At 40.2% G+C, this 10,379-nt stretch overlaps 2 protein-coding genes across 2 annotated transcripts; both read right to left on the bottom strand.

Moving 5' to 3' along the window:
- Positions 1-1,010: 1,010 nt before the first annotated feature.
- Positions 1,011-3,034, bottom strand: snrpd2 (small nuclear ribonucleoprotein D2 polypeptide). Its single transcript, XM_005927321.2, has 3 exons — positions 2,893-3,034; positions 1,939-2,118; positions 1,011-1,221 (listed from the first exon to the last, which is right to left on the bottom strand). Coding segments are annotated over exons 1-3 (357 nt in total). The 5' UTR covers positions 2,895-3,034; the 3' UTR covers positions 1,011-1,046.
- Positions 3,035-6,286: 3,252 nt separating this feature from the next.
- foxg1c (forkhead box G1c) lies at positions 6,287-8,463 on the bottom strand. The gene has a single exon (XM_005927320.2). The coding sequence runs from the start codon at positions 8,356-8,358 to the stop codon at positions 7,162-7,164; it is 1,197 nt and encodes a 398-aa protein (XP_005927382.1). The 5' UTR covers positions 8,359-8,463; the 3' UTR covers positions 6,287-7,161.
- Positions 8,464-10,379: the final 1,916 nt, after the last annotated feature.

Below are 10,379 nucleotides of genomic sequence, written 5' to 3'. Positions count from 1 at the left end.
AATAATGCAGTGGGCCTTTAAACGGCAGTTTGTCGCTTATTGAGCGCTGCTGACTGAAATCAAGCCCGACACCTTAGATGCTGTCAGGGGAGAGTGAAAGGGTGACAGTGGAAGGAGGAGGATGAGGAGGAGAAGGGGAGGGGGAGGCTGGCAAGGAGAAATAACTTTTCAATGACTGCACTGAGCGAGCGCTACAAAATACCACCAAGTACAACCTCATGAGCGTATGCGCTCGTCGATTAGTGAAGTTGAACTTTATAGTAACATCCGTCCAAACTGATACGTAAAATGGACTTTTAGGGACTTCAAGTGGGCGGCAAAGATTAAAGTCACCTTTTTGTGTCAGAACAAATCCTCTGTTTCTGAGTTCTGGCCCTGAATAATAAGCAAAGTTCTTTTTCTTTGTTGGTGAGACGTTGTCACTGTAAATGTTATGGTTATTCAAGTTTATCACATCATCATTTTAATTACTGGTAAAGTTAAAGACCCAGTCAGATGTTTGTGTGAAAGCGTGCAGTGATTATTAAATTAATTCTTTAGTTGGAGCCAAAATGGTTTTTGAAGTCAGGGATGTTGATTTTTAGCCCAAGTGAACATAAATAGATGTACCAAATGTGATGAAGCTGAAATATTGAATTCTTGAGAATGGGATAAACAGACAATCTGAAAACATAAAACCATTGTTTTGTCAGAAAAATGAATAATATAAAGACTAGTCTACATTTGTGTAATGTAAACTACATACACTCTAAAAGCTATAAAAATATCTGCACAATGTTTTCATCTCTTCATCACTTTTATTATGAAAATGAAAAAGACAGAAAAGCTCCACAGACAAAGAAAAAAATTGGTCACTTTCGTGCCTAACATTTTAAATGACCGTCAAATGGGAGAAACATATTTTTGATGACATGTTTTCTGTCTTAATAGTGAATTCAGTGATCCAACATCAAAATCAAAACAAATAAGGTTACGGCAACTACAATCAATTGCCTTGAGGAAGTGTAAGAAAAAAAAAAAAAGAATAGGAGAGCGGTTCAGAGAGTTCATTTTCCTGTGATCAGAGGATTTCTCAGCACCACGATGACAGAATCCCCCCTGAGGAACATTTTAGAAATGTAGCGGTCCTTATTTACGGGCTTCGACTTCTTCTTTCCCTTCCCGCTCTTCGGAACTTCTGTCCACATCTCCTTCACGTTCTCCAAGACCATGTTGCAATGCCTGAAATGCCGATGGTGATGTAATGTTAGTAATTTATAGAAAATAAATGCATACATAAATAAAAGCCCTGTGATCTTACTCAGGTACTCATACATATGCATTTACATGTTCTGTGATTTTTTTTTAATCTTTTGCAGTATCAGAAGAAACAATAAATAAATATCACACCTATAATGGGAAAAACAAAACAAAAAGTACTTTTTAGCTGCTACCTCATTCACAGTGGGTTATCCTGGTGGGTAGTTCTGCATGTTTTCAATTTCTATAACAGATTTTTCTGACGCAACACCAATAGGAGTTGGCATTTCCTCTGGGATTCAGCCGGCAGATCTTTCACTCATTAGGTGTGTAAACCAGCTAATTAAAATGATCAAATGTGCCTGAGGATTATGATGTTCCAGCTACATTATACAAGAATAACAAACTAAATGTGTTTGGTTATTTTTACCTTTGAGAGAGGGCAATATTTAATAACAAAGTAAAGGTGCTAAATGTGACTCCAATGGAGAAAAATAGGAAACGAGTGAATACTAAAAAGGGACCAAAGTGACGCGATAGCATGTTATCACCATTGGCTAGCAATAATAATGAAATAAAGGCTTAAATGTAAGAAAACAGACAAAAGAAACATGATAAAAAACACACTGATATAAACAAGTAAGTCTCACATTATACCCTCAAGAGTGTTAAATGCTAAATAAGTGTCTGATTCAATACCTGTCAAAAGCCTTAACTCTTCCGAGCAGCTTCTTATTGTTGCGACAGTTTATGAGGACCTGCGTGTTGTTCTTCACTGACTGGGTGAGGACTGAGAGGGGGCCGGTGTTGAACTCCTCCTCCTCTCGCTTCTGAAGCTCTTCAGGGGTCATCTCTGACTTGGGCTTTGTTAAGAGGCTCCTGCAAATGAAACAATGAGACAACATCATAACAGTATCCTAATAAATGAGTGTGACAATGACAATGGCATATTTGAAGTAGTAAAGTAGCACTATTGGAGGTTTTCTGTTACTAAGATAAAACAAGACTATTGATCCTACAACAGGGAATTTTGTGCGTTGACACAGCTCAGGTACAGAAAGCCCGATTATACTGAGAAAAGTTAAGTGGAAAACTTAAACTGTACACAGTACACAAAGTAAAGTACCTTACTACACCTGTAAAAAAATAGGTATTGGGCACAGAGATGCATTTATCAGACAACACGCTGAAGCTTAAACCTCGCCATTTAAAAGCTTCAGTGAGTCATATTTTGGGACATGTTTGGGGACCTTTATGCTAAACTATTTAAAAAAAATACTTTTTACGTCACTGGACTGCCACAGGTCGCAATTATTTACCAGCATGAAATCGCACGCTCACACATTGTCTCTTGTTAGCATTTAGAAAACTAGCATTTACGCTATAGTCTGATTTCGGAATCAGTATTTTGAAACTTTACAACAAAGAAGACCAGATGTACGAACTACTTTGATATAACTACAACAAATCTGTGACACAGCTAGTTATGAAAAGGCAGAGCTCCGAAAGCGTCTAAAAAGCATCAAGCTAACCGGCCCGGGTAGCAGAACGGCTAACAATGTTAGCCTTTTAAATGCTCGCTATTAGCGGATTTCGGTGTCTGAAAGAATAACCAGTCTCTCATAACAGCAGCTGATCATCACAAACACTTACATGGTTTCTTTAGGTCGTTTTCAGCTCACTCTGCAACAATTCGGTCGTTTTCAGCTCGCTCTGCAACGGTTCCGTTGGGCTCGCGTGGATCAAACTACTTCCGGGTTGTTTGAAGGCGCTTCAAAAACGCCGCTACAACTACCGGGTTACTACAGGCTCACTAAACGCTACAAAGAAGTCCATCTGAAACACACCGTTTCCATCATTAATTGCATTATATTTTATATTTTATTCAATAGACTGCTTCTACAAGCTGACTAGATATGATTTTATTGTTCTACTCCGGTGATCTATCCTGTTCACAAACTAATGACACATTAATTGCTGAATTTTAAGAGGTAAGACAGAAATATTTGTTTTTAGTCCAGAAAATCAGAGACAGAACATTTTTTTTGGATAATCAGTTTTGGTGATCACATACTTTGATAAGAGTCCTCACACATACATGAAGATTTAAACATATTACTCCAGTGCCGAAGTCACTTCATTGGCTCCCAGTTGAGTACAGGATAAACTATAAATCTTTCTATTAGTTGATAAAGCTTTCAATGGTTTTAACTTTTATGGTAAACCCATGAGATTACGCGTAGTAAAATATGGTATATACATATAAAATTGACATTGCTGTTAACATATTAAATACAGGATAAATTCTTATGTAAGCATGCTCAAATTGTCTTTCAGTTTGAAAGCATAATTTTACTTATTATTTTACTTATTATAGGGAATAGAGCAATTTTACACTGTGGTAATTTTATGTTTTTTTTCTGCAAAGAATACTGAAACAACATGCTCTAATAATAATTAAAAATAAAATAAAATAAAATAAAAATAATATTAACACCATGGGACTCAATATAACTCAGAGTTCTTAAGAAGATGTTATAGGATAAAGGAAATAAATCAGAGAGCAGTCAAACTGATATGCAGACTCAAACAGTTAAGTCATTGTTTTGCTCTTCGGTACAACAAGAACGAGTAAAAAGAGCACGTCTATGTCTGAGAGAGGGAGATTGGCTTTCTGACAAGAGACAGACAGACGCCTATAGGTGTCCATCCCACCCACCTTGTTTCAGTGGTTGCAGATCTACCTGTCGAAAGCACTTGCTGCAGATAATGGCAGCCTGTGTGCTGCTGAGGAGGGGAGTGTGATTGACTGGGATCGATTACGAGCGCTGCTGGGGTACATCTTTATGGAGCACACCTAGCTCAGCCAAAAGTCTTGCATCCTAAACTGTGGTGTAAAATGAGCTCATATACATGAAACGGAACTGTGGGAGCCTGAAAAGACTTTGGTCAGTTAAGAGAGCAGGCAAATACTCAGTAACTAACCAAAAAGAAAAGAAGAAAATATATGAAACAGCTAAATAGAAAAAGTAAAGTTTCCTTTTTGTTAACCTAAATTTAATTGGCTTTCAAAACAAACAGAACACTGAGAACAAAAAATTAGTAAAACATACACTTTAACAGACATGCAGATGCACAAAGTAACTGTAAGATTCATTTAATTGGATTGTTTTTCTAAGAAAATGGATAGATAGACCTACAAGAAAGTGAACGGGATTTTAAAGGATTTACAATTCCCGCAGATTTATCAAAACATATTGTGGACATACTGTAAATCTTAATATCTCAAGTTTGCATCACCTCCCTCAAGCAGCACAAGGTGGCAACTTTTGTTATTTTGACTTCATTTACAGGAAGGTTATTATTCTTACCCAAAATCCCAAATATGGTGAAATAGTCAGACTGAATTACTAGTCTGAAAGAAATATCTGACAGCACTTTGAAGATTGAGTTCAAACACGTGAACATGTTGGGACACCTCCAGAAAGTGTGTTACAAAGAGGTGTGGGTATGACAGATTGACTCTACATTTGGAAAGGATTTAGAGTGTCTAATGTGAGTGAAACTGAACCTATACAACACCTTACACTGAACAAGGACATGCCAGGAACAGAGTGATAGCCACCCTTTCCCATAAGTGTTTTTAAGCTCTTTTTCAGTGCACAACAAAAATCTGTTTAATCTGTTTGATTTATAATAATAATAAGAAGAATTTGTGGTAGCTTGTGGTAACAAGGTTTATTTTTGACAGAAAATGTTGGAGCATAAACAGAGCCTGAAACTTTTGCAGCGTGGGAGAAACAAGCTGGTCAAACAGGTGCACTTTGAGACATACTGATGCAGAATGTTCAGTGGCTTTAAAGAGCTGATCTGTTTCTCCAAACAGAAACGATGTGGAGGGAGACGTCGAAGGTCGGCATGGACTGCTTCATGCTCAGCAACTGAATTCCAACCTAATTTTAACGGAAGAACAAATGCAGATATGTGAGGGTGTTCAAAGGTCTATTCCTTCTCACCCAAATAAAACTGAACAAACAGACGTGTTATTCCCACTTTACATTTTGTTGTACATTTTAAAAAATGTATCTAAAAAACTGAAAGAGATGATAACTAAAGAGGTTTTTTTAAACTTCTGGTTGATTTTGAAAAGGCCATCCTGATTTCTGCAGCCTCCTGCACACCAAAAACCAGCGAAACCTTATTGTAGCAGGGTGAATTATAGCTCTATGGTTATTAGTAGAGCTGTCAAACTAAACATGTTATTTATTACACTAACAGCAAACAGTATCTTCTTACTCTTGCCTCAGGATACAAAAGTCTACTTTGCACCAAAAGCTTGTTGCTTCACAGCTAAGCTCCCCCCCTTGCTGCTCTGCACACCACAGTCCTTCATGCCAAAGTGTAAATATTATCTTTTGTATCTATCTAGACGGTGAGTTTGGCAACAGTGAAGTTACCTGATCCAGCCCGGTCTGCTTTAACCACACGTGACTGAGGATGTGACTGGCTTTGGAAAGGTGGCGGGCTGAGGTTTTTTCTTTCTTTCTATTTATGTTTTTGATAAAGAACCCTTTGTTTAAAAGAGACATCTGCTCTAATCTGCATCCACATACATCTATTAATTTATATCTCCAGGGGGCAGCGGCTAGGAGAGGTGAGGGAAAGTTTAACAGGCAGTGATGTCAGCGCAGGTTGAAACACAAGACAGATCAATAAGATCTGCGCGACTGGAAATGCCATGTCTACCTGTTGAGGTTACATCACAACCCTTTCCACACGATATCTCCTCGAGAAACCTTTTTAGTGGAACTGTTCATAAACAAAAAAAAAAAAAGAAAAAAAGAAAGAAAAAAGAATGGCTCAGAGCACAGAGGCCTCTGTGCCTCACAACCTTTCCTTAAAACACTCAATCCAGTCTATATATAGTTCTTATTGTGCGGGCTCAAATCTCCAGGGTGAAACATTTAATAACACAGCCAAATAAGAACAATCAACAACAGTAGCTTTTAATGAGGTTAAAAGAAAACACAATTAAAAATGCATTATTTATCGTTTAATTACATGTAAGGTCATTAAAATGGGAATGTAATATATATATGGTTGCAACATTAACGAAATCGAAGACAGTAAGTGCAGCAAATGAGCAGTTTAAGTATCATTTTCACATCGCATTTTCACCCAAACTGAAAACTCATAATTTAAAAAGTCCCCGGACTAAAAAAACAACAAAACAAAACAAAACAAAAAAACCCCGGTTCCACCCGTTCGTTTAAAATTAAGCTGGAACCTTTCCAAAGTAATATTTTAATGTGTTGGATACCATGCTGGAGAAAGCGATTCCCTTCATCAAGAGTTTTATACTTTTCGATTTTATTTCATGTTTAAAATCGTGTTTTCTTCTCACCTCCCTTCAACCCAAAACTGGTGACATGCGCCGAAAAACCCTTCACTTTTTGATACCAATAAACACACATGTGGGAAATCATTGATGAGGAAAGTTAACAAAGGATAATATTTTTTCTAGTACAATTTCAGAAGCAGATGCAAACTCGGTGAACGTTAATTGCATTAAAAAAATGATCTGCGCATATCCGCGCATAACCTAGGATTCACAATATACGCAAATACACTTTTTTTTGCTCATTTTCGGAAATGTGTTTGTCAGAGGAAGTATTTTAAGACTTATAGTTCGCGCGTCATTTATTTTTTGGTCATTTAAACTTTGCAACTCTGAGAAATAATCCAAGTCTATTAACGCTTTTTTTTACTTAGATACATCCACTGTGACGCAGACATTTGGGTAAATATTGCAGGATTTTTATCATTCATCGGGATTCTTTGGCTTTGCCTTTTGTTTCCAACAATTAGCAAACTATCTACAGCAATGTTTCAAATCTCACACACTGGCTGTCGGGACTGTATCTATTTCTCTATATTCCAAGACGACGGGCTCGGGCTGACTTGAGGGCAATAATTTGAAAAGTCACCGCAGCATCCTCCGAGGTCTGCGTGACCGCTCTTGGGTAAAAACGTCGCCGCTGGTGTCTTGGAGGTGGCGCACTCCTCTTGACTAAACGTGGCGGCGCACGGTATGTGGTGAGAGTAAAAGTAGCTGGCTTGTCCGGAGATCATGTTAAAAGAGCACGGGTCTGTCAGCGGCAGCGTGCACGCGGGGATGGAGGCGGAGAAGGCGGTGCACGCGGCGCCGATCTGGTGGCGACGGGACTGCGCGCAACTGAGTCCGATGTAAGACATCTCCTGGTGCGTCTGCAAGAACCGGTCAGCGTCCGCAGCGTTTGCGCTCAGTCGGGCCCGCTGTGAGACCACTGACGTGGCGTGGTTGGAGAAGCGAGGGTGCGCGCTCAGATATGTCCCCGCGCCAAGGTGGGTGCGCACCGGCGTTTGGAGAGGTAGAAACGGCGGAACCGGCCAGTAAAACGAACTGGCTGCGGCCAGAGTGACGCTGGTTGCAGTGCCCGAGGGCATCACACGACCGCCTCCTCTCTTCAGCCCGAGCTTGGTCCTGGAGCCAGCTGCGGCTCTGCGGCGCAGTTTTCCCGATGTGCCACCTATGAAGACGTCCTCGCTGCAGGGGTCCAGCATCCAGTAGTTGCCTTTGCCGGGATCGTCGTAGTGGCGCGGCACTTTCACGAAACACTTGTTTAGGCTCAGGTTGTGCCTGATTGAATTTTGCCACCCTTGTCTGTTTTGCCGGTAGTACGGAAAGTTTTCCATGATGAACTCATAGATGCCGTTGAGCGTAAGCCGTCGTTCGGGACTTTGGCGGATTGCCATCATGATGAGCGCGTTGTAACTAAAAGGCGGTTTTTCGGGTTTGACGCTTTCTTCTGCCCCACCGGTTTTCCTCGATTCTTCCTTATTTCCTTCTCGTCTCCCAGTTACAGTCCCCGCTTTGGTTTCCACTTTGGCGCATTCTTTTGACTTTTCAAAGTTTTGATCATGGCTGGCTTTTGCAAGCTGGCTAGAGCGCACTTTCTGGGACTGAGAAGGAGACTCCTGGTCACCCATCACTCCTTCTCGTCTCCACAACAGGCTGCTGATGCTGAATGAAGACTTGTGGAATAATCGGCTTGAAGTTTTCACATCCTCAATCTCCATCCCAAAGGTTAAAAAACACTCTCGAAATTCTCAAAACTGTCCGGAGATCACAGGAGAGCGCACCGCTGAACACACAGAGCAAAGATGCGTCGACTCAAAGTGGTAAAGAGCCAAAGACGCACGGGCCAGACAGCTTGACAACAAATGCGCATGATCACAGCAGCTCAGGACTCGTTACCTCCAAAACGACTCACGTTGGTGTTTACTTTGTAACTGCGCATAAAAGAGAATCATCCTGGGACGTGTTGTGCGCATGTGTCCGTACTTTGAGTCAAGTGGTTCTATTTTAGTAAAAAGATAATTCATTTATTCCAGTGAAGAGTTAAACGCCTTTTATCCATAAAATCAAAGCAACACACTGAAATATGACTCGTGTGATGTTTTTTCCCCATAAGCACCTATCAACCCCCCCCCCCCAAAGAAAAATCTATAATAATTTGAGAATGAAAGGATGTGCCATGATGCCAAACACACTGTGCCAAGGCGGGCTTGAACCCGGGATGACATGGATGTGCTGTCAATCTATGTGACTGATCAGTGAACTCTGGGGTGCAATTATAACACTTCCGTGACTCATGAAATTCAACACTCTCACACGCGCCTCACCCCCTGGGCTGGCCTCATCTTTCTCTCTCGTTTTTCTTCTTCTCTGCTTTCTCTCTTTGCGCACCTTAATCGACATCATAGGAGCCAATTTGGCAAAATGCCGATCAAGAGAATGAAGACGCTGTAGAGACCGAATGATCCTGTATATAACGGGCCAAAGACGAGCAGGCTAAAACGCAGAATGAAGGGCAAGATTACGGTATTACGCGTACCAGTTATTTCGTAATTTAAACCAGCTCTGAGTTGCAAGCATTTGTGATGCAAAATTTTTTATTATTTCTGGGCAAAAATGTGGTAAAATTAAATAAACAGTAGCCAGAGAGTCTCTGTAACTGAAAACTGCCTCCTTACTTCAAATTAAACAGTGTATTTGACTTAATCTATGCTTCTCTTAAATCTAATAATCACTCACAGTGAGTTTTCTCTGTGCATAGGTTATTGCTACATAATGCTAACCTTGACTTTTCTTAGTTTGAACAGTTGTCCACTGATGAAGAAAGCAGATAAATGTGTCGACACGTTAAGGTTTCGCTTGAAATGATTATTTTAGTGATAATGCATCAGTCATTTCACACATGACGTATCCAGGTTTTGATTTTTTGTGGACATGCTTTGGAGTGTTCATGTCGCTGAGAACAGTGTTAAAGTTCAGCTAGCAACAGGCCACCATGACTGAGACTCCGGTGGCAACGAATGAGTTCCAGCCCCGTTAATGACCTAGGCTGTTGTTGAAATAGCACCTAATTAAAGCAGTGTCCTGTAGCAATGAAGCCTGTGGGGTCATAAATGACGAAACATGTAATGTTAATAGTGTGTACAAGCACTCCTAATGATATAAATTCATTAGGCTGCTCATAAACTCATTTTCAGAGTTCACTTGTTTTTAAGGCACCTACACCATCCTGGTTTAAATGCATTTAAGTTAGAATTAAGCTGAGCACGCTTACTTTGGCATGATACATCAAGTTCACGTGCCCTACTTGCATGTTACTGCAGTGCCAGATGTATGTATTCCTACTTAAGGAGGAATAGATCATTTAAAGAAAACCACATCATTATATTTTACATTGTGCTCTCCTCTCCAAGCAGAAGTCAGATTGCTTTTCTTCACTCTAAATATGTGACTGTCAATAAATCCTGCCAATAACTTTCTGCTATGATGCCTTTCCATCAGAAAGGAGATGAAATAGATCTGGTGTAAATGAATGTAAGACAGGGATATGAGTTTTTCCTGCTTGTTTTATTGTCTGAAAGGCCTTCACCTCTCCATATCACACCGGTACAAACGATAAGTTCACGTGAGGTTCCTGAGTGATGTGGGCACTCCTTCAACCACAAGAAAGGGAAGCAGGGCCTAAGGGGCGATGAGTTATAGCCTTGTGTTATTTTCTATTCTACAAACAGCAGCAGGAGTG

The sequence above is a fragment of the Haplochromis burtoni genome, unplaced genomic scaffold, assembly GCF_018398535.1.
Source record: "Haplochromis burtoni strain Fernald_Lab_line unplaced genomic scaffold, NCSU_Asbu1 Contig_88, whole genome shotgun sequence".
Taxonomy (NCBI): domain Eukaryota; kingdom Metazoa; phylum Chordata; class Actinopteri; order Cichliformes; family Cichlidae; genus Haplochromis; species Haplochromis burtoni.
The sequence above is the reverse complement of the archived record's forward strand: the minus strand, read 5'-3'. Positions and strand labels throughout refer to the sequence as shown.

What these genes read in the sequence shown, in the direction of transcription:
- snrpd2 (XM_005927321.2), bottom strand. An exon ending in AGAGTTAAGGCTTTTGACAG is followed by an intron (nt 1,222 to 1,938) that starts GTATTGAATCAG and finishes TCGGCATTTCAG; the next exon opens with GCATTGCAACATGGTCTTGG.
- foxg1c (XM_005927320.2), bottom strand. Translation starts at nt 8,358, where the DNA reads ATGGAGATTGAGGATGTGAAAACTTCAAGCCGATTATTCCACAAGTCT.